Source organism: Rhinatrema bivittatum, chromosome 10 (assembly GCF_901001135.1).
Source record: "Rhinatrema bivittatum chromosome 10, aRhiBiv1.1, whole genome shotgun sequence".
NCBI lineage: Eukaryota > Metazoa > Chordata > Amphibia > Gymnophiona > Rhinatrematidae > Rhinatrema > Rhinatrema bivittatum.
This window is the reverse complement of record NC_042624.1, coordinates 73,793,997-73,818,674: the sequence shown is the minus strand read 5'-3', so window position 1 is coordinate 73,818,674 and position 24,678 is coordinate 73,793,997. Positions and strand designations below refer to the sequence as shown.

General features: G+C 42.0%; 1 protein-coding gene across 2 annotated transcripts in view; it reads right to left on the bottom strand.

Annotated features, from left to right (window-relative positions):
* Positions 1–4,235: 4,235 nt before the first annotated feature.
* The window catches only part of TSEN15 (tRNA splicing endonuclease subunit 15), a 33,218-nt gene continuing 12,775 nt past the window's right edge, over positions 4,236–24,678 (bottom strand). For both annotated transcript variants that reach the window (XM_029618646.1, XM_029618645.1), the window contains exon 4: positions 4,236–5,378. In XM_029618646.1, coding sequence (XP_029474506.1) covers positions 5,174–5,378 — 205 coding nt within the window. In that variant the 3' untranslated portion in view covers positions 4,236–5,173. The remainder of the gene's footprint in view (positions 5,379–24,678) is intronic.

The following is a 24,678-nucleotide window of genomic DNA, read 5'->3' as shown; positions in this document are numbered from 1 at the left end:
TTATATACCGAAGTTCTTGTAGAGACTACAAATCACTCCGGTTTACATAAAACGAAGAACTTTTTGACAGCACTAGAATAAGGTACTGCAGTGGTTTAGAGAAGCAGTTTTTGTATTATGGATTTTCTTGCAGAGGGAAGCTAAAATACAACATCTATGGCTGAAGAGAACAGGACAGCTACTACAAATTTTTCCTTCAACTTGAACAGGATCTGGTCTCTTTCCAACAACGGAATGATTCATTCTTCCTGTACAATTGTGCCCTCTGCTGCTCACATAAAACATTTTATCAATATAAAAGTATTATTTCTCCAAAAGGTGTTTCTCTAAAATCATTACAAAGAGATACAACTAGCTACAGATTACACCATAGCTTAAACCTTTGCCCAGGTCTGTGGCTGGATGAAAAGGGCAGCGGATAGACCTCTGTCCATGTGCTGAGAGGTGATGGACATACCACATTGCACCTTTGCTTGTACGTGTTGAGGGGTAATGAGGCACAGGTTTGGGAGAAGGGTTCACTTTTGGCAGAGATGTGCAGGGGAGGGGAGGCATAGATTAAGTTTCCCACCTGTGCTCGTGTGAATTGAGGAGTAAGGAAGCACAATCTTCTCCTGTGCAAAGTGACAGGCAAGAAGACACAAATCAGGGGTTCATCTTTGCAAGTTTGTGGTGAGGGGTAAGGAGGCATATGTTGAGGGGAAAAGGATACATACAGCAGATTTAAGACCACAACTAAGTCAAGGGTGTCAGTATAACTAAAATATTTCTCAATATAACAAAAAGATAAAATGCCATAAAAAATAAAACCTGTTTTTATGAATTCAACTTGTACAAATCAGGCATATGCCGAAATTTTAAATCATGCGTGCACTTGCGTGAGAATGATTTTAAAAACGCCGACCGCACTTAAGTGTGCTCCTAATTTTAAGAGGTTACTCAAGCAAACCTTCATTTATTTATTTATTTATTTATTTATTTATTTATTTAAAAAATTTCTATACCGTCGTTTAGTGATATACCATCACAACGGTTTACAAATAGGCACATAAATAAATTCGAGATGGATTGTACTTTAACTAGGGGGTGCCACAGTTGTTCAGATACATGATTCAATATTATAAGCTATATGTAAAGTGTATTAAAATTCCCTTTATGGGCTAACCGTAGATGCGGTATACTGCCAGAAGACTTTGCCGGCTTTAATGCACATATGTAAGTGGATTTTAAAACATGCTTTCCACAATAACTATTCCTTTTACCAGATCTCCCGCTCTCTTCTTAGGTCCTGGGGTATCCCCTTCACTTCGTTGAGGCTCCACTCACTTACTACTACTACTACTACCTAACATTTTTGTAGTGCTACACAACATATGCATCATTGTACAAACACACAAAAAAAGATGGTAAGCTCTGCTGAGTAGGGACTATCAGACTTGGGGTAAATAAGAAAGAAAGAAAGAAAAGAAAGTTAGTTAATGAGGCTAAAGCAGACAATCAGGCCTAAGATTGAAAAGCAGCTTCAAAAAGGTGGGTCCTTAACATGACGCACTGGTTTAGGAAGACTTTTCCAAGCATACGGCACAGCAATTACAGAAAGATCTCCTCCGCAATTACCAGGAAGGCCAGTGTCACAGCTGTTGAGGTCATCAGGGGAGCCAAGATGGACACCATCGCCGGTAATGCTGATCATCTGATTGCAGCTGTAGAGGGGTTCATGAAGCTCCAAGTCTTAACAAAACAAAACCTGCTCACCTTCCCCTACCAAAGAATTCCTTCCCACTGCTGCTGCTGCCGAATGCACTACATAGGCATCGATTGGGCCCACTGGAACTTGAAAGCAGGAACTGCAGGGTAAATGTGAACTTTATCCTCGCACTTGCCCCTGATGAATTTAAGAAGAACAAAGTGGAAATAGGAAGCAAGCCTAAGAGTAGGCATCAGATCTCCCACAGCAGTTTAGCAGCCATCTCGACTCCTTCCCCTCTAGTATTTTATTTTGTATTACTTTAATTTCTTACCATGACCAACATCTCTATATATTTACGAGTTTAGTTACCAAATGCTTACAGTAGAATATAACGTATTCTCATGAAAAGCTGTTTGGGTTGTGTGCCTTAAAAGATTTAAGAGTTGGGTATAGTTGAACTGTGTAGCTACAGCTTGTGAAATCATTCCACTGACCTTTTTATTTGTATTGGCTCCAGTTGTAACAATATCTCTCATTGCCTGGTGCCAGTCTGACCGATGGCACCAATGATACTTCCTTCTGTACCATAGCAGGACTCCAGCGCTTAGGCACTTTGCTCTGACAAAGGCAAAGCCTTAGCAGGCCATGCCACAAGCGTGCTCCATGCCAAACAGAAGGCATCCCAGACTGTGTCAGGTCCAAGTAGAATAGGTAGCATGTGGGATCTTCCCCACTCCTCTATGCAGGTGCCATGAACGATGGCATGTGCACAAATGGGGCAACCTCCTGCCTCAGAGTTGAAGATGGTTCTGCTCTGGCAGAGATGGCCCAAAGAGGAGTCCTTGTGCCTCCTGAAGTCTCTTCCCTGCACTATGGCCATCACAATCTTATGCACCACACTCAACCCTGACCTGTGAGAAATCCAAGAATAAGCACCATAGTGGGGGTGGGGGGGGGAAGTCTTCCACGACTTTTTGCAGGTGTGGTGTTGTTGTAGCCGAGGGGACATCTTGCCACAACTAGCAGGTGGCTCTATCATGATCTGTGCTACCTGAGCACAGATCTCTGTTCTTTTGCTTCTTCGTATTGGTCCCTTGCTGTTAGGAATGTCTAGAGATTTCAGTTGGGAAATGGCTCTTGGTAAATTAGCAGCTCTCCTATACCCTCTTCAGACTCCTAGAAGCATCACTCTTTTCACTTTTATCTATTCCCATCTACTGCTAGTCCCTGCTATATACTAGTTACAGCTTATTCTGAAGCTGCAGTTGTTTGCTTATGACTGAGCTTTCAAAGATTCTCATCATAGCTGTACCAGGTCTGCTATCTGTGTGGTTATTCTGTATACCATCTCATTCGCAGTGAGTGCTAAAGTGTTTATCATTCAATAAATGTTTTGGGATTAAGACCTAAGTTCTCTCTGATATTTAGAAGTTGGGAAAGGAAGAAATGTTTAGCTGACTGTTTAGAAACTCAAGCAGAGGCATACGAATTGTGGGAACAGTAACCACTAACCATGGTCTACTTGCTTTTAGGCCTCTTAATCTGAATTTATTTTTATCTTTTTGATAGAACTATTTTTCGAGGGGCTGCCACTGTTGCAGCAAGAAAAATAATGAGTCAGCAAAATGGCCAGAAACAAGCCAAAAGATAAAACAGAAGAGCAAGACTGGTGACACGCCTGGGTAGAAGCTTAGATGAAGAAAGACTGAGAGGCTCACAAGGAAGCATGCGCAGACGGGACCTCCCGCATATGCTCAGTAATACTTTTACAGAACTCTGAAAAAATGGATCCCTGTTGGCATTGTCAGAGGAGGTCACCCACGGGTTATGGCTAATTTAGGCCTGCTTGTCAATGGAGTATCCCCACTAGTAAAGGATTCATTTTTAAAAGCCAGCAGTTTTGTTTTACAAACAGGTTCACATAGGTTAGCAGGAGATGGAGAGAGAGTAGAAAGTGGAGGAGGAGTAGGCTGAGAAGCAGCGAAGGCAGGGTTGAAAATCCTTCTTCTTCCATTGTGATCTTGGGCAGGTTACTTAACCCTCCATTGCCCTAGCTACTAACTTAAATGGTAACATTTAAACATGCGTACACGGGTGCGCATTCATTGGGCTGCGCCCAGGGACACAGCCATTTTATAACATTCACGCGTATGTTATAAAATAGCCTGAATGTGTGAACATGTGTGTGCAATTTTAAATGGATTACGCCCACAAATGCTGCTTCTATTGCGTAAGTGGGGGGGGGGGATTTTAAAAGATATGTGCGCTGACGCCATTATCAGTTTTGCCAGTTCGTTACCAGTTAGCCCAGATAAGGGATTATAACACCCCTCCCCCCCCCCCCAAGTTTAATTACCTCCCTTCTCCCATTAGCCCCAACTTTTAAAATCCCACTGATCTGTGTATTTGTTTTTATAACGTGCATGTCATCTATAGCAGAAGTAAAGTTATGCAGCGGGGGGTCCTGGCATGCATCTCTAAATGTAAATATTTACATGCAGATTTCAATGTGAAACCCAGGAACGCCCATGCCCTACCCAGACCATGCCCACATCCTGCCCCCTTTTTTTTTTTTTAGAACTTTTCATTTGTGCACATAGCAGCAAGTACGCGCCTGCTCGGGTAGCTTTTAAAATCTGCTCGGCGTTTAGGTGAAGAGCAGAGGAGACGTTTTGGTATGCCATCTCATTCAACATTTCTACGCCCTGCTTCCAAGGACACTATTTTGCAGGTCACGATCGTACTTGCTAAGGCAATGTTCTGCCATTATATTCAGCACCAACAAAAGAGGGGATAAGGCCCCAGTGCAGCTCCTGAGTTTAGAGACAGGTCACTTTTTCATAGAGTTTAGGTCACTAAAAAAAAAGTGTGTATCTTAAGGTAATCCCTCACATTGCTTTTCAGCGACTATTCCCAAAAAGTCAGACAGCTGCCTGGACAAGCAGAACTGTAAAATAAACCCAAAGGTGTGATAGCGCCAGCAGCAGAAATGTAGCTGGGAGGCAGGAGGGAGGGGCTCCAACCTGCTGGTTACACAGAACTGTATCACATGGGTGGAACTGGAAGACTCTGGACATAATGGACTTGTTTGTAAATACAGTTCAATCTAAAATGTATACAAAGTGTTCACGCTTTCAAATTTAGCATCTAATAAAGATACATGTTAAATCTGCCTATATTTTTCTCGTCATATCATAAATCATATTGAAAGCTGGACAAAATTAACACAATTACAAAAAATACCCCTGAAGGTCTGTTTAAAGGAATTATTTCAGAACAGAAATGGAACTTCAGTTAACAATATTACTACCGTAAAAAAAAAAACAAAAAACATTTAAATCTCTCCTTTCAAACTTGACATAAGATGCACCAGTGAAAGAACAAAGCAAGTGTGAAAATGAAGCTGCCATGCCATTCCTGAATTTCTTCATGTCAGTCTGAAAACCGTAGCATTTTTGACAAATAGTTGCAGTAATATGACCATCATCTTAGAAGTTTCCTTCTCTTCTTCTTGCACAGTTTGCTGTCCATGTCTTGTACACAGTCAGGAGGTTCTGGTACCACAAAGCCATCAGTCAGTTTATAATAAACTATTGTCGAGTCAGACGCCACAATTGCCAGAATAATGGCCAAGGGAGTGATTTGTTTGTCCTCAGTTTTGCAAGTTATCTCCATAATCTTTCTTATCCTAAAAAAAATAAGAAATTGCACTGTAATACTTGTTTTACACTCTTTCAAAACACATGACTTTTCTGCAGGAAAAAACCCCCTCTCAATATAGTTTAATTTATTATTTAAAATATTTGTGACATGCCATATCTCTTGAGGCTGAGTGTTAAATAATAATTATACAGCAATCCTAAAAGACTGAAAAGTACCTCACTACCTTCTAATAAACTTCCTGTAGTTCCGAGGTACTACTGACCGATGCCCTGATAGAGCAGCAGTAAACAGCATATGCAGGTCAAGAACCAGCTCAAGTCTTTCACCCTAATATTACAGAAGTGATGACCTCCTTGTCTTTGAAGGCAAAGGTTAACTTGACCATTACCAAAACCTCCTTTTGGCAGCGTTTCCCAACCAGTGTAGGAAATGAATGAATTTAACTTTGTAACAGGCATGCAAGCATCTACTGGCATAAACTGAAATGGATTTAGTACTGGGATTATAAAACTTTACTAAGGGGCCTATGCAAGAAAATTTACAATAAAACAGTTTAGCATGGACTCACAAAAAAAAATGTAACATGCCCATTAAAATGACATTTGAGTGATGCAAAAAAGGTCACGTGTGTTCAGTACAAAATATTCTCAGGAGCATGCTTATGCTACAATAATGCACAGAAACCTGAAAAATCCATTGGATAAATAGCATGACCATGTTACTATTTGACAGGAAGCAAAACAATGATTACACTAAAAGTGTGCATGCTCAGTTCTTTCTTCATGGATTCTCTCCACTTGCTTCCAAAGGGTACACAAGTAAACCTGGAATATGGGAGCTGTTTGTCAATGCTAAGGGAAGAAGGGGGGAGCTACTACACTCCAGAAAAGAAGGTAAAAGAGCAGAGTTTCAGAAAAGCAGAAAATTAACTAGAATGCGTGTTAAGAATTGTCTGTCTTCTATCAGTAAAGGTCTTCAAAAAGCAATGAGAGCCGATGTGGCTGGAGACAGAAATGAGCATGGAAGGGAGTGACATAGGGAGGAACATGGCCACCATATCTCAGAAGGGCACTGGCACCTGAATCGGACAATTCCACCTCTACCTCCTTTGATAATTCTATATTGTGTTGTACTACATAATCAGCTAGTGCCTCAAAAATCACAGAAATGAGCTCTGCACTCAAACCAAAACAATTGGTCAACTCATACAAGCTTGTGAAGCTCAGATGGTTAAGCCTTAAGCCTCTGAGTGCCTCCATTGGTCTTTGGCCACACCTACAATGTTAATGACAGCAAAGACTTATTGCTTCAAAATACTTTTTCCTTTGTTTAAAGAAAGGCATATTTGTTTTTGAAATGCTAAGGTGCATCTCCTTTTCAATCTCCTTCCTCTCTGTCTCCCTTGTCCTGCTGGTGGCCTGTGAAAACCTTTTTATATTGGGGAAGAGGGGGAAATAGGGGGAAATACTGGCTAGTCACTTGCCCCTGGAGGGTGCACCCTCTGCTTTTATGACCAGCCAGGGCAGAGGCTAGAAACTCCCTCCCCCCTTTTTCATAAAAACTTCTATTCTTGGTAAAGCCTCTATAAATGCCTGCAGTGCTCACAGCCAGACTAAACACAGCAAGGACAGCAATGATTCTGGAAATCATGACAAAAATATCTTGGAGATTATCTGCTTATATACCACAATGAAACCTCTGTGCCTTGTACATTGTAAGGTATGGGGCAATATTTGAAAAGCTTCGGTGCAATGGTTTTGTTTGAGGACACATTTGTGGTGTGAATGTGCGTAGCCGTTTGCGGTCACCTGCGTCCTCTCACTAACATGCACCATAGCAACTTATCACTTGGTCCAAGGCATGTATTAAACAGCATGCAATTAGTGAGGGCTTAGCAAATAGCGTGGAGGGTGAGCAAACTATACTATCTACCTTGCACGTGCTAAACTCTCATTTGCATATATGATGCATCTTCATGTACATGTGCAGGCATGTTAACTTTAGCCTGCTCATGTAAATATCTTTCCAATTCACTTTATCTTGCATATTAAAGCCTTATTCCAGAGCATATTTTTACCATGCAAAAGAGGGATTTAACATGCACTTGTGTAGGCTTGGGAGAACAGTGCCTGCCTACCTTTCTGCTTTGTTTTGCACATCTATGGCAATGTACACATTTTCCAGCAGTCCTTTTGCTCCCCTATGCCTGGTTTGCAATCTCTGGCTTATGGCAGAGCATTTTGCAGTTGAAAGCATTTTGATAAATGAACATAATATATCAGCTGGATTTTCAGGACCATTTACTGAATGGGGCCTGAGTAATCTATCTATAACTAGTTAAAAAAGTAGAATTTTCTCATTGCTATGCCTGGTGATATTAAATGTCTCTCTGCATTACAAACTGACGCTGGAGCTTGAACAGAAATGTAACAAAAGGCACACCAAATGAAGAAAAGATTCAAGCTCTTTCTATTGTGTTTAAAAAGCCAAGCAGCAGAAAGATAGGAAAGCAAGAGCTTGTGGCTAAAGCTAATGAAGTGGGACTAAGCTTCTGATTCTGTATAAAACTGTCCGAGGCTAGCAGTGGCAGTAGGGTGAGGAGCTGGAGGCACTCGCCATAGTCCTTCAGCCCAGCGTTATTTTGAGATATTGAGGATAACATTGAAGTATCAACCTTCAGAATGCAGGCCATGTGAACCAGAAACTCAAACTTCCAGTCCCCTCAAAAGCATCATTACTTAACTCAGCATCTTTAATTTTTATTTTAAAGAAAATTGTTTTGTTTTGGTTTTTAACCATGAGTATTCTTCAAAAATTGGAATTAGAGGGGTAAACATGCATCTGAATTAGAGCTACAGACAATCTTATAATTGAAATAAACTTAACTATACAGTCAAGCAATAAAACCAGTATATGGTGTTACAATTTTGATTAAACAAGTATGGCTACAATGAAAGATCCTGAGATAGACTATTTTAATGGCTAAAATATTTTTTCTTCCATGGTGGATTAAGCTGACAAAACTATAATACATTGAAAATTATGTAAGGGATAATAGGGCAAAACAGTGGTTTGTATTTGTCTTGGACAGCAAGTTCGCTTACTATAAACAGTGTTCTCCATAGACAGGATGAATTAGCCATAAGTCATCTGATGGCACCGAACAGATCCTTCTCTCAGCTCAGACCTTTTGCTCTACTGACTATTGCAGGAGTGCTCAGGTGGGCACTGCCTCATGAGCCCCCTCAGTTGATTTGAGCACTAAATCTAGTTATGTAGTCAACTCTCCGGGGAGACAGATGGTTAATTTAGCATGGTTATTTCATCCTGCAGTGCACAAACTTGTTTTCTTCATAGACAAACAGGGCTAAATTAACAGTCATATGAGGAGTCCCAAGCTGAGGGTTGCAGCAGAGAGTTTACTGAATAGGCAACCCAGACCCCACCGTGGAGAGCAGATTACTGAATGAAAAGACTACACAAACTGCTTGTCCAAATTTGTCACTTTTTGATAATTATTCAGACAGTAATGGGATGTGAAGGTATGCACTGATGACCAAGGTGCAGATCTGCAGATGTCTTACATAGGCACTACTCTCAGATTAGCCACGGATGTAGTCATGGCTCTTACTTGATGAGCCTTGATAGAATCTAATGTGAATACCTGCTAGGGCATAATGTGTAATATAGTTTGCCAGCCAATTGGATAATGTTTGTTTGGCAACTGCCATGACTATTTGTTACGAATCCGGATAGGATTGTGGACCCTTGGCCCGAGGCAGAGTTGGCGCTATCTGAGGGAGTAAACCCCTGCAGTTCTCCACCATCGAGAGGTGAGGCCGGAGATACGCAGGGGTCAACTGGAGCTTCGCCACTACCAGCCCACATTCCTCGCGAGTTGAGCCCTTGGGTACCGGGGCTGGCTGGTCTTAGGTGGGCCCCTGTGATGACGGGTGGAGACAGCGTGAGTGTCTGGAGGTGAGGTGGAGTCCAGACAGGACCAAAGGAAGGAGACCAGAGAATACCTCAGTCCAGTTCCAAGATCGAGGCAGGCGGAGAGAAAACAAGGAGAATCCGATCCGAGGTCAGGGGCTAGCGGCGAGAAGCGAGACAAGAGCTGGTCCGGGGACAGGAAGCCAGAGATCCGTCCAAGGGCTGGATCAGGAACAGGCAGGCTGGATCAGGAACCATCAAGCACAAAAACGCAGACGCAGGAATACTGAGAGAAGGAGACCTGATTGTCAAGTCGTCTGATGGGATTCTGCTGTCGGTATATATATGCCCTGGGCCCTGATATCATTTGAGGGAGCTGGCGGCGTTTTCCTGCCGCGGGCCCTTTAAATCTTCACGGGCGCGCACCTAAGGAGAGGGCCAGGAGAGGTTGGCATCGGCGGCGTGCTGGGGGGCCCTGACAGCGTGGAAGGCCTGCCGACCGCGAGGGGAGGAGCCAGGAGACGCAGCCCAAGCTGGAGGTTGGGTAGGAGCCTCGAAGAGCCGGCCATTCGGTTAGGATTGTAAGAGACGAATAGATGCAAGGCCTGACGATGTGGCCAAGTTCTTTTCTGTAATAAGCCAAAGCTCTTTTACAGTCTAAGGCAATGGTTCTTTTTCCCCATCAGGACACACCTGATGGACAAATGCTCATATGTGTGACACACTGCTCATTACAATCTACGACAGGGGAAAAAAAAAAAAAAGGCCCCGTATTACTTTTACTGTTAAGAATGACACAATTGAACATAAACTATATAAATAGTAAATCTCCCATACCAGAATAGCACTAACGTCCAGCACTCAAACTGTAACCACCTTACCTAAGAAAAGGCAACACTGAAAATATTACACCAGGCCTTAAAACTCCAATACTCCTCCTATTAGAAAAGCGAACCAAGCCAGGCTGCTATAGAGCCCTGCACAGAAACTACACGCCAGCAGAATACCTCACCTCAGTCACATGTGCAGACCCTCATCTAACAAAGAATAAAGAGACCATAAAGCATAACTAGAAAAGAAACATGCAGACCAAAACTGAACTGGAAACCGTAACAAGCCAGAGTCTCTATATGCAGTGTAACAAAGGAAAAAGAGAAATCACCAGTCCTCATAAAATAAAGCAAGAAATATAAAATCAATAGCAGTAAAGCCATACTAATAAAAAGAACAGATTATTTCAAACAGCTGATGAATGGAATATCCACCAATTAAAAACTCAAACAATTTCTAAACACCAATAAAATATTTCAAAACAGACACAAAGAGCCAATAATTAAAAATAAGGATAAAAAAAAAATGTTCTGCTCTCCATACCTGGAAACATTCAATTTCCAGGTGCCCTGAGATTGCTGGTCTTCTTCCTGCGCCTGCCGCACACCACTTCCTCTTCCGGGCCCACAAGGGGTGGGAAGAAGAGACCACGCTGGTGCCGTCGACTCCAGCTCTCCTGCTGCGTTCTGCCCGGGCTATCAGCATTGTAAGCCCAGGTGGAGGAAGAGTTCCCATTTCGCTGGGGCGGGGGAAAGAGTAGCTGGGCCAGCGGGAGACTGGCTTGGCGACACACTGGTTGAGAATCGCTGCCCTAGACCATTCCTCAAGGTTTGCTAGATTCCCTCTTCATGGTTTTCCACACCTTCCTGTTTACAAGTTGCAGATTTTTGTATCGTCGGCAAAAGACAAACCAATGTTGTTCACAAAAATGCTGAAAAGCACTGGTCCAAGGACCGATCCCTGCAATACACAGTTTATGAATCCTAACCTTTTTTCCCCTTTCCTTTTCTATCACTTTTTTAGAAAACCATAGCAGCCTCTTTTTCCCTTTCCTAACAAAAAGGTTTGTTGCCTTCAATTCTACTTTTCCTAGATGTTGCCATCCAGTTAACAACTCTGAGGGATTCCCCCATTTTAACAAAAGAAGCAGCAAAACGTTGTCTCGCTTCAGAAGCGGATGCATTTCATGTGTGCAAATATCTATCCAAAGAGCCTTAAAAAGGAAACAAAGAAAGATGAGTCTGAGCCAGATTTTAGATGATAAAAAAATATTGGACAAAATTCAGAAATTTTAACTTGAACATAAATGTGCAGAAATAGATGGAAAAAAACATAAAACTAGATTCACTGGTTTTGATTGATGACTTTTTTTTTTTTAACCAAAGGGCTTTTCCATATTTACAAGTACAAACATGGAAAACTGTTCTACGTTAAAATTAGAGCCACACTGGGAAGCACAAAAGTATAAGCGCCTGGCAAGGGAGCAGCCAAGTCAGAAAGCTCTTTCATTCCTGGCTCCTGCATAATACTCAGATGAAGCATTTCAATGCTTGCGAGCATTATTTAATAAAAGGGGATACAGACATGAGATCGAGGATGCCATCTGTACAGCTCTTCCAATTTTACTCACAGTCAGTCAAGCTGAAAAACAGGGGGAGAGCAAATTTTCTCCGTGGCATAATCTGGATATTTGGTATGAGCCATAGATGAGAGACAAGAAGAGGAAACAATTGCTAAACTGGGATTTTTTGAGCTATGGTTTGATATCAATCTGAATACACAAGGAATAATGTTGGTCTCTGCTCGATAATTAAAAACTTTTCTTCTTTCTTTCGTGTCTTTCCAGGAATTGTCCAAAAGGGAGTTACAAAACGTCTACATGTTGTACAAAAATATCTATCAAATGTTATCAGCACACCATAATAAAGCAAAATCAAATAGTTAAAGCTGAAGACGCATAAGAAACAACCTGTTCCTATCTCACAAAATCACAGAAGGGAAATATATCCCAAAAAACAATATTCGATTACAAAATTCCAATCCTCTCTACCTGGGCACTGAGATGCAGAGAAAAGAAAACAAATTTAACTTAACCAACCCTAAAAAGAACTCTAATAGCCAGCCATCAGAATCAAATCCAGCACCATCAGTAATCACCAAATGAAGAACACAACATCATCGCCCTCCAATCCAAGCTCATGAATAAATAAATGAAATTCATCACATCTAGATTTTCATAAATAAGAAATGAAACAAAAAACTGAACTAAATCCTTACACGTTATCCCCTATGCTTAATAACAGTTTGTACTTTGCATCTCTTGTTTAACCCCCCTTATCCCTGTAACCTTATTTTGTAAACTGTTTTGATGGCGTAATTTTGACGTTTCTGAATGACGGTATATAAAACTCATTAAATAAATAAAATAAATAAAATCATAAGCCTTCATAAAGAAACATTTGATCAACTTCTTAAAAATCTAGGTATCTGTCCCAGCAAACTCATTAGCAAAGGAATCAATAACAGGGGCTTGAAAAGCATCATCTGCCACCTACTGATGATCTGCTGAATGTTTTCCAAGCAGTAGCCCACGAGAGTAATGGGTCTGCAGTGCAGATCTTTGGCAAAGGTTTGGATGAAACAAAAATATCACCATGTAAATTTTTCAAACTGCAGAAGTGACAGCAAAAGCAATCACTGGAAAAAAAAAAAGGTTTGAAATATGGCTCTTCCATTACTGCAGGAAAGTTTTTTTTTAATATAGTACTGTAGCACTCCGATGCTTGTTCTGACAAATCTAATAAATGTAGAATTAGTTTACAAAAAAGTTCTATTAAAATCAAGTAACATTTCTAATATCAGCGGTAAGAACACAAAGAGTGCAGTAACGAAAATGCACCAGTGCTCCATGCTCGGGCTCTTAGTGCCTGAGGCTCCATTAAAGCCCTGTTCATCCAGACCCAGAACTCTGCAAGCAAGTTTCAGGAACAGCTACAGTACGTTACACAGGTCACCTTCAGTCCATTCATGCTAGGGAATGTGCTGGTAAAACCATAGGCAGCTAATCCCAGAGGAACCCATGGAACAATCAGGCGCTTGTGCTTCTACTGCACACAGTGGGAAGGCAGCTCAGCTAAAATAGCCTGTGAACTTATTCAGAAAAAAAGGCCCTGAATGGATGAGTTTTGGGTTTCATTGGCAGAGCCCTAGAGAGTCTTGAACAAAGGCTGGGAAACAGGTAGCCAGCCTAAAACTCAAGTGCACCATTGTACAGACACATGACAGCAGAAAAAGATCATACGGCCTATCTAGTTTAAAACTATTCATTCCTACCATTCTGTTAGAGATTTTATGTTTACCCTATGCTTTTTTTTTTTTTAATTCAAATAATATCCTCGTCTCCACCACCTCCACAGAGAGGCTATTCCATGCATCCACCACACTCTCTATAAAAAAAAATATTTCCTTAGATTACTTCCGAGTCTACCCCCTTTTATCCTCCTTTCCACTGAAAGAGGCTTATCTCCACTGCATGGAAACCTTGCCATATACACCTTTTCTTTAGGGTATGTGTTTAAAATCTTTGTCCCCACATGCCTTAAAAGTTGAAGACTATTGACCATTTTAGAAGCCACCCTCTGGACCAACTCCAGCTGGTTTATATATGTTTGAGAAATATACACAGTATTCCAAATGAGATCTCACCATGAATTTATACAGGGACAATGTCAGCTGGAAAAAAAAAAAAGTGGTGATCATTCTTCTCTCTACAGCCAAGCATTTTCTGGCTTTTGCCACCACCTTATCCACCTAGTTGGCCATCTTAAGATCATCAGATCACCCCCAGTTCCCATTCTTCTTTAATGCTTAGAAGAATTTCACCCCCTATACTGTAATTCTCTGAATGCTGTTGGGTTTTTGCAACCCAAATGCATAACTGCATTTTGTTGAAAAAAGAAAGCAAGTTTGTTTAGCATAAACAGTGCTCTCCGAAGACAACAGGATAAATTAGCCAGGATATATGGGTGACAACATCCAGTGGCACCAAACAGACTACTCTCAGCGCTAGTAGAGCTTTTGTTCTACTAAGCATGTGCGCAAGTCCTGCATGAGAGATGCCTCATTAGCCCTCCTCAGTCAATTTTAGAGCTACTCTAGCTAAGTATTCGACTCTCCAGGGAGGCAGACGGGTATTTAACATGACTAATTCATCCTGCTGTCTATGGAGAACACTGTTTATGGTAAAGAAACTTGCTTTCTCTGTCAACAAGCAGGGCTAAATTAGCCATGGTATGTGAGAAGTCCCAAGATGAGGGCTGCAGTGAAGTGTTTACTGAATAGCAACTTGGACCCCACCGTGAAGAGTACATTATTGGATGAACATGCTCGCAAACCTTCTTGTCCAAATTTACTGTCACACTTTGAGAGATTATCCAACAGTAACCGGATGCAAAGGCGTGTACTGATAACCATGATGCAGGTTTGAGAGGTACAGCTCACAGATGAGCCACTGATTCAGCCATGGCTCTAACCTGATGATCCTTAATGGAGTTTGCAACTTGTAGGCCTGCTAGCGCTTAGCAATGCATGAAACAGTCTGCTAGCCAGTTGGACAATATATGTCTGGTGGCTGCTATGTCCAATCTGTTAGGTTCATAAGAGATAAACAGTTGCAAACCTTGATATCACGGCAGAGTTCTTCTTTTATAATAAGAAAAGGCCCTTTTATGAAAGGCTCTCCCACTTTCATGCACATGTAGCTTCAGGAAAAAAACAACACGATGGCTTGATTAATATGAAAATCAGATACTAGCTTTGGTTGAAAGTTTGGGTGGATGTGGAAGAATTGCATATAAAGTGGATAATGAATTAAAGCTGAAGCTTGTTCACTCTTCTGGCTGACATTATTGCTACAAGGAATATTACTTTCTATGTTAGAAACTTGAGAGAAGCTGAAGCCAATGGCTCAAAAGGCTTCAACAGTTAAACCAGATCCACGTTTAGGTCCCATGAAACAGCTGGTTTCACGACTGGAGGTCTACTGAATTTGGAAACTAATGGATGAGTGGAGATTGGTTTACCAATCACAAGCTGGTATAGCCAAGTGATGTACTAAGTCCTGAAGTAGAAAGAGAAAACAAATAGCTCAGTAATTTTTTGGGTTTGCATGCGAATGGATCCTAGGTATTGTGTTGACACCATGTGGAGAATGCTTTCCATTTAAAACCATAGACTCTTCTAGTTAATGGTTTTCTAGCAGACATTATGTCCTCAACCTCCCTGGCTAAGGAGAGCCAGGGAGATCATTAAATGCTTAACATTCAAGCTGAGGGAGGGAAGGTTTGGAAACAAACACTCACGTCCCTCTTCTTGCATTAATAAGGACAGATCGGATCTGAACAGTTGTACTAGATATGTGAACCAAACTTGTCTGAACCATACTGGAGCTAGGAGAATCAGACAGGCCCAGTTTTTGAACACTTTTTGCACCATTCTGGTTATCAGTGGAATTTGTGGAAAAGCATATATGAGACCTGCATTCAATCAAGCAGAAGAAAGGTCCCCTAAGCTGATCTCAGCTCACTAGGAAGAATGGAGCAAAGCTTTTCCAGTATTTTGGTTTGCACCGATACAAATAGGTTGATTGCTGAAGTCCTTATATAGACTGAATAGCCTGTTGGCTGTTGACTGCTGTACACACCATTCGTGTGGTAGAAAAACTCTGCTGAGGCAATCTACTAAGGTGTTGAAGATCCCTGGAATGTAAGTTGCTTGTAGGACAGCTTGATGCATCTCTTGTAATTTGTATGTAACAGTTATCTTATTCAACTTTTGAAGTAGGTTCTGCAGTTGATCACATGTTACATTAGTACCAAATTCAGTAGATCATTGATTTGCCAATTTTATCAGTATAAACTGTAATTTATACCAATAAGATATTTTATTATGACTTTTGCTCACACCCTGTAATAAACAATAAACAGAGCTAGTGTCAAAGAGTGTTGGTGATTGTCACATCAAGGAAGAAAGTGTCTAGCTTGTAAGTAAGCAAAAATGTTGATGCTGATAAATCATGTTCCCTTTAATTGCTCAAATGAAAGGAGGTAATTAACTAGAAAATAAATCAAGATATGAATTTAAAGGCGTTTACCTCTCCATTCCTGAAAAACAATGCTTTGCATACCAGATTCAAAATCTATATTTCCTACTAATAGCAAGAAACCAAAAATCAAATAATTGGATCCCCACCAGGAACATAAAAATGTCCATGCACTGCATACACAAATTGAAGATATTATTTTAATAATAAAGGCAAAGCTGAATCAGATACATATAATGAGAGAGGAGATATCACTGATCCAACCAATCCTGGTATACAAAATTGAAATTAATATTCCATTCCCTTGCAAAGCGAAATTGACATGCAAAATTATAGAAGTAAAAATCTGGTAAGCATACGCCACCCAAAGCACATTCCCATTCCAGCATTGGATAACAAATACATCTAGCTCTATTCTGCCATAAGAAACCCACTACTAAGGATTGTAATTGTTTTACATCCTTCTGGAGCCAACAAGGCATAGTTGAAGTTTATAAAGCAGTTTTGGAAACAGAACCATTTTAAATAAAGCAGCTCTACCAAATAGTGACAATGGGAATTCCAGTCAGGATTGCAACGTTTCCTGAATCCAATCAAGAACAAGGATTATATTCAACCAGTATGCTTCCCGTTAGAGGAAATTTTAAGCCCCAGGTAAGTAAAACTGGAAGTGCCCTATCACAAAGGAAAATTCCCTGGCCAAGAGTCTCTAATGAATGAGGGCAGAGCTAATGCATCTGATTTATTATAATTTATGGACAAGCCTACAAAAGAACCAAAATCCTGAAGAATCTGCATGGTAACAGATAATGAAGCTACCGGTTTGGAAACAAAAAGAAGAATGTCATCAGTAAACATACAAATCTGTTTTAATTTATCAAATAAAAAGCCATGAAAATCAATATTAAAAACAAGAGAGGTGATAAACGACAGCCTTAGTGTGTCCCACCCTTTAATGTAAAAGGAGAAGTAATCAGACCATTAACATTCAATCGTGTGCTCAGATTAGCATATAATAATTTTAACCATTTTAATAATCAGCCTGTCTGTATCAGAAGATGCTGAAGACCAAACGGCATGATTTAACTTTCTGATTTTACAAAATGCCATGTCTCCCCCTAACAAACTCCACCTGATCAGAGACAATCAAATCAGGGACTACAAAGCTGAGTATCTTTGCTAGAATAGAACCTAATAAACAGGCCGATACGTTATGGACGCGCAAGAAAAAGTGCGGCAGTGCCGGGCGCCCACGTGTTTGATGCACGCACATTTTGGTTTACAAGCCGCTCGATTCAGTATTCAAATTAGACGCAAATCCAAGCGGCGGCAAACAAGCGTCCAAAGCGCACCTAAGAAGCAGTAGGCGTTCGCAATCCATTTTACTGTATAGAGCGGTATACAGCACCTATACAGTATCCATGGTGCGCTGGTACCTGTCATTTCAAATGTCATTCCACCAGGTAAGTGGATGGTTCTTCTCTACAGACCCCGCATGGACACTGGGGCTGCTGCCCTGAGCATCCGGACGTCCTCTTGTTTGGAGGCCACCCCAAACCTTCCACGTCCGGGCGCCCGGCCGGACATCCAAGGTCGCGGCTTCCATTCATGGACGTTCCTGCCTCTTTCCGGACATCCATGACTGAAATGCCCCGCTGCCTGTACGGATGTCTGTGCTTCTGTCTGGTAGATTTTCCCTTTGTATTCCATGTGCTCCTCTTCTGTCTGGTAGATTTTCCCTTTGTATTCCGTGTGCTCCTCTTCTGTTTGGTTGATTTTCTCTTTGTATTCCATGTGCTCCTCTTCTGCTTGGGTGTTTTTCCCTTTGTGGATTCTCTGGTGTACATAGTTTTACTAGCAGCACATATAAATTGTTTAACAGTACATACATGGATCTGCAACACTGTGGATTCTCAAGTTTGTATTCTTAAATGAGCTATGTATTCTTAGCTAAGCTTTTACTATTCATAAATGAGCTATGCGTTCTTATTTAAGCGTTTACTACAATCAGCAGCCTCAGGGATGCCTAATTCTAGACGCAAGAGGAAGGCGTCTGTATAGGCGTCCGCTGGCCCCCCCCCCCCCCCGAGCCTCAGGACGCCTAGCAGACGCCAGAAAGCGTCCGTAGAGGCATCCATGTCTCCGTTGGACCCCCAGAGCCTCAGGACGCCTAGCAGACGCCAGAGGAAGGCCTGGCGCGGCTCCCATCCGTCCGGTGTCCGTAGAGGTGTCCATGTCCGGAGCCTCAGAGACACCCAGAGATGGATGGTACAGTTGAACACATACCTCCTCCGGTCTTGCTGCTGGGTTCTCCGGTCTTGCTGCTGGGCTCCCCTGTTGGCCTCTCCAATCTGCCTTGTAGAATTCGCTTGCCAAGCATTCCGAGCATTTCTCATTCTGCTTCTCAACCAAATGAAAAAGATCGCCAGAGCCAATATATGCATGTTGTCCATGACGCTGTCCAATCCGAAGCTGACTGAACACCACACTAATGCCAGGGTAGGCGGTAAATATTGAGGTTAAAGACGCGGTAAATAAGATGGTTAAAAAGGCAATAATTTGGGCGCAAGTTACTGCATCAGGGGGAATAGCTAATCCGATCATTAACATATCATATACACACGGCGGGCGGAAATGGATACGCGTCTTTTTCGTCAAGCGCTAAGGACGCGTAAAAGCCGATGCTAAATCGCGGGTCAGTCTTACGCGCTCAAAACGTGCATCCAAAGTGGGGTAAAAAACGGGCAACCGCGGCTGCACTTTACTGTATCGGCCTGAATTTGAGATCTACATTTAAAAGAGAGATAGGCCTATAACCTTCCGGTTTAGTTAAATCTTTCCCTTTCTTAGGAAACACTATGATCAATGCTCAATTAGTAACATCAGAGAAAATTCCAACTTCCAATGAATAATTATAAAATTGTAATAAAGGGCCATAGTATCTTAGAAAATTCTGGACTATAGCCATCTAGGCCTGGGGCCTTGCCTAATTTCAATTGTCTAATTACTTTATCTAATTCAACCACGCTAATAGGCTTATTTAAATTGAGAATTAGAAAGACAAGGTAAAGAAATATTCTCAAAAATTGTTTTCACATTGATCTTCCTTCACTTGCTTATCAGTGTACAAGGTCTAATAATAATCCATAAAAATCTGTAATAGATCCATAATATCAGTAACTACTTCTGTTGTTGTTCTACACATTTTTGTTACATAATATTTGGGTTGGGCACCTTTGATTAATCTCATCATCACTGTTAGCTTTATTAGCTTAACGGAACATTCTAGCTTTCGTCCACTAAATAATAAGTGGTTTAATTGATTTTTTTTTAAAGACTCAACATAGTTAATCTGTTTCCAAGCCAGATTGAATATGGCATCTTTTAGCTGCTATTTGTTGAGAAAGCTATAAAATGGCTGCGTCTTTATTTTTTATTCCGATGCTCATATAGGAAATAATCTCACTGTGTAGGACAGTTTTTCCTGTTTCCCACTTGAGGGGTTATTTCTGGTGACAGATCATCATCTAAATATTGCTGCTATTTAAGTCTTAAATTTGTCATCTTGGTATAGGAAAGAGGGAAAATGTCCTATACCAAATGATTTGTCAATAGACATACTAGGCCTGTGCCTAAGGCAGCAGAAACCTGGGGAGTGGGGGAAGGGGGTGTCAGCAGACTGGCTGAAGATTTGTTGCCTTTCAGTTGTGCTGAATCTCTCCTTCCTGATCCAGCAACTCCCCTTCGAGGCAGCATGCAGGGAATAGGAGAGCCTGCAGCAGACAGATTAAAGGGGGATTTATTTTGGGAAGACTGGAGTGGCTGTATATAGATCATTGGAGGGTGGGAAAAGAGGCTGGGGAGTGTGTGTGTCAGATTGGGTGGGATGTTAGAGAGGGGGATGCAAGGAGGAACAGGACTAACCATGGGAGGGACACCTCCTTCCTCACCTCCCCACCCACTGCAATTCAAATCCTCCCTCTCTTAATCTTGGATTCTATTCCCCAGATCCTGGAACCTCCCTTTCTACCTCTCCCTTCTCTCCAGATCCTGAAACTCACTCCCCAAAACTTCCTACTCCCTTATCCCCTTCCTTAGTCCAAGATACTTCCTCTCTCTCTCTCCTCTTACCCATCACAAATTCCTAATCTTCCCCATCCCAAGTCCTCTTTCCTTTTCACACTCCCTCTCCTTTCTCCTCACCACTTTCCTGAACCCCCCCATCTCCTCCCTGTACTGATACTTCAAATTTCTTTTCTTCTCCCAATAAAAATATAAAATCATACTAATCATAGTGTAAAGCTACTTTATAACATAATATAAAAAAAGATTTAAATGTGTGCCAGTTTGCTTCTGAATTTTTAAATTCAGAATCTACCTCTGAGCAGCCACAAGAAACCAGCGGACTGTGCCTTAGACCGGCCACTCCCTGTTGTCCAACCATGGAGAGGGGGGCAAGAGCAACAATGGTGCCTAGGGCCACCAAAACCCTAAATCCATCACTGCAAATGCCACCTAGGAAGAGCAGTTTTCTGTCTCACTATTAATTCAATGGTGACTGGGGCATGATCAGAGATAGTCATTGTTCCAATCTTAGCAGATTGAACTCTAGAAGGTAAAAATCAGATGCGCAAAAATAATCAAATTCTAGAGTAAGAACTATGAGGTGCTGAATAAAGTGTGAAATCCACTGCATCTGGATTTAAAGCCTGCCAAATGTCCATTAATTGCAATTCTTTGAGAAAAAATGGAATCCCCATCCCCTTGCCTGTCGCTGCAACCCAGATGGCTTTGCATCTACTTTGGGATCTAAGACGACATTAAAATCCCTTCCTAATATCAAAGCATGTTCCAAAAATTGACTGGCAATTGTTACTAAGGATTTCCTCCCCCAACCCCCACAGCAGGAACTCCCTCCCTGGGATCTGCAGAGAGAAGGGGTAGGATGGAGAAAGTAGCCCCCACTAAAAAAAAAAAAAAAATTGCTTTTATGGCCATAGGGGAAACAGCAACCCTCCCCCGGCAAAGGGTTACATATGTAAGCAACATGACAAGCTGTGTCAATGTAAACAGACACCATTATATCTTTAGTGCAAGACACTGATGTAATAAGACCTGCACTAAAATTGGAGTTACATTTTAGCATGGGTTTTATTTTGCATGCGTGGTAAAAACCCATGGCCCCACAAAAAGCAGCAAGCTACACTTCATAAAAATAAAAGTAATGGCCATAGGCAGAAACTGACAACTCTCCCATTCCCCAAGTTGGGCTTCAGGCCAGAGAGGGCTAAACAGTAAGCCCTCCTCCCTTCCACACACCCACTGAAGTTAAGAAATAAAAAAAGTAGTGGTCAAGAGCACATTCCCTCTCCTCCCTCAAGTTAAACTTCGGGCTGGTGAGCCGATTAAGCAACAAACCCTCCTCACACCCTCAAAGTCAAGGCACTAAGTTCGCAACCTCAGCAGAGGAGTATACCTTACTTCTTCCCTCTGGGCTGCTGGTACAGCTGTCAGCTTCACTGGTTGGCCACTCATTGGACCCTTTGTAGACAAAGAAAGGACCAATCCCATTTGGAACTTAGGGGACAGGAGGGTAATTAAGGTGAACACTTGGCCACTACTTTTTATTCATTTATTTTAACTTGAGTGGATGAGCAGGAGGAAGGAGATTTACCACTCAGTCTGCTCTACAGTGGGAAGTTTAACGCCTGGTCTGAGGTAAATTTACTTTGGGAAAATGATTTGTGCAAAGGTGTCAGTCCTTTAATAAGCTCATTGCTCTGCAATTTGCATGGAGACACGTTAATCCTAGCATAGCTTTATAACCCTGTTTTACAGCTTGATTTTGGGGTCCAAAACTCTTATTACATACTGGGATTATGGTAGCGCCCAAAAATCTGTGCTAAAAACAGGAATACAAAGCCAAACTGGGGTCAGTGTGGATTATTATATTGGCCCCTTAGAAGTGCAAATACACCTGTACAGTTGGACAACTTGGAGACACGTAATAAAGCAGAGTTCTTATTTGTAACAGGTGTTCTCTGAGGACAGCAAGATGTCAGTCCTCATACTTGGGTGACATCATCTGATGGAGCCTGGCATGGAAAACCTATCTCAAAGTTTCTAGAACGTTGACTGAGCCTCTCTGAACATGCTCCACTATGCAATATTCCACACTTCCACATGGAGTCACCTCAGTCTTATAACACAGAATTAAAAAGAAAATAAATAACAAATCCACGAAGAGGAAACCCAACTCCATGGGGAGGCAGGCAGGTTTCATGAGCACTGACATCCTGCTATCCATGGAGAACACTTGTTACAAGTAAGCAACTCTACTTTTCCATGAGGACAAGTGAGATGGAAGCCCTCACACATGGGAGAATCCCTAGCTACAGGTACCCCCTCCTAAGAAAAAAGGGGCCAACAAAACAGGTGCCAACAGGTACAAGGAATAACGTTTTGTTGGTAACGGGAGGGGGGGGGGCTGCCTGAACAGAAAGAATGGGCCCTAGGTGGGAACAGAGTTGGGTTCTAAACTCAAAAAAGTTTAGAAGGACAGATTGGCCAAACCTGAGGTTGCGTCAGCCATCCCTATCCAAACAGTAGTGAGTGGATAGAACTCCATGTCGCAGCTCTGCAGATCTCCTCCACGAACACTCCCATGGCTTACACAAAGTAAGCCTTGACATGGCCCCCAAGATGCAAGCCAGTCCTGGCATAAAAGAAGAAGCTGCAGATTGCTAGCCAATGTGCACCCTGGAAGAGAGGAGGTGCAGGGGGCATATGATACAGACCTTCAGATACCTGAAATAATTTAATGATGCATAAACTTTGAACCTTTTCCACTGGAAAGGAAACAGTAGAATTAGGGGTCATGAAATGAAAATCCAGGGGGGGAGAAGACTCAGAACCAACAAAAGGAAATATTTTTTCACGGAGAGGGTAGTGGATGTATGGAATGCCCTTCCGGAAGAGGTGGAGAGGATGAAAACAAAAATTCAAAAAAAGAGCACGGAATAAACACTGTGGATCCCTAAAGGCTGGAGGATGATAATGAAGAAAATGGTTCACAGAGGTAGCCTGTACAGAGTGGCAGTTAATATCCTTAACTGGAAGGCTTTGGGGATTACTACCCATTAACCAATTAGCCTTGATGGTTTTGACACAACTGTAACATTGCCTGCCACTTTGACAGCAAGGCAGGAAAAAAAGAGCCTTAGATTCTGAAGACAGCCAATGCTGGGCCCCGACTTTTACAATTTGGGGTACTGATACACTGACATTGGGAATAAAGCTTCTACGGCCAAGTCCAAGCTGCATTGTCTGAATTATCAGGACGGCTGTTCACCACATAAAAATGTTGCAGTAATTTTGTTATGGGTTTGACAGTTGCTTGGTTTCGCTTGTAAGTATTATTATCTTTAAGATAAAGCACAGGGGTAACCTGCTTGGAGCAGCAGTTGCTGCCATGAGAAGCTTGTTTGGGCAGTCTGGATAGACCATTTGGTCAATTTCTGCTGAAAATACTATGCTACTAGGTTATGTATGGAAAGCATCTGCTTGGCAACCGTGATCCCCAACCTGTTCTGATCAAAAGAAACAAAGTTGAGTGAACTGTCTATGGGCTTCTGTCAGCTCCACATAGAAAGCTAAGGCTCTTTTGCAGTCCAAACTGTGCAGGGCTCATTCACCTTGGTGCGAGTGGAGCCTGGGAAAAAAAGTTGGATTTCCATCTTAACCAGTCCATAATCCTGCCAACACCACCTTAGGCAAGAACTTAGGGTACATGCACAAGACCACCCTATCGGGGAAAAAAAACAAACTAAGGCCTAGAGCTCGCTGCCCCTGTGCTCTGAAATGACCACCACCAAAAACAAGAGACTTTCCAGGTAAGATACTTCAGGTCACAGGAACACAGCGGGAAGCCATAGAGGCGGCTTCATTTGAAGCAGGCCCTGGATAAAACATACAACTATAGGCTATACAGAGATGGGCTTACCTTCTACACTATGGTGGAAGGCACCAATTGCACTTAGATGAACCCTAACAGAGTTGGTCTTGAAACCAGCTTTGGAAAGTAGCATTCAAGCAGCTTCTCTGTACAGTAGGAGAAAGGAAATAGGACCTGATGCTCACACCACACAGAAAACCTCCTCCTCTTCAGTCCATAAGACTTTCTGGTGGAAAGCTTTCTAGAAGCCACAAGGACATGAGACATTGTCCGAGAGATTGAAGGGTTGAAGAGTGTCGATGGTTATCATTGTGGCTCCAACCTCAATGTTTGTGCCCTTCAGATGCCAATGGATCGGTCTTGCCTGGCTCATTGGGGCGCACCTGCTGCAACCCTGGATGTCATGCGACGCCCCCCAGGCAGAGGACCCATCTATCATGGGGGTCCATGACAGACATAGCCCTCGCACTCCAGGGGCATCGCTTAAAACCAGTCGATGACATATCG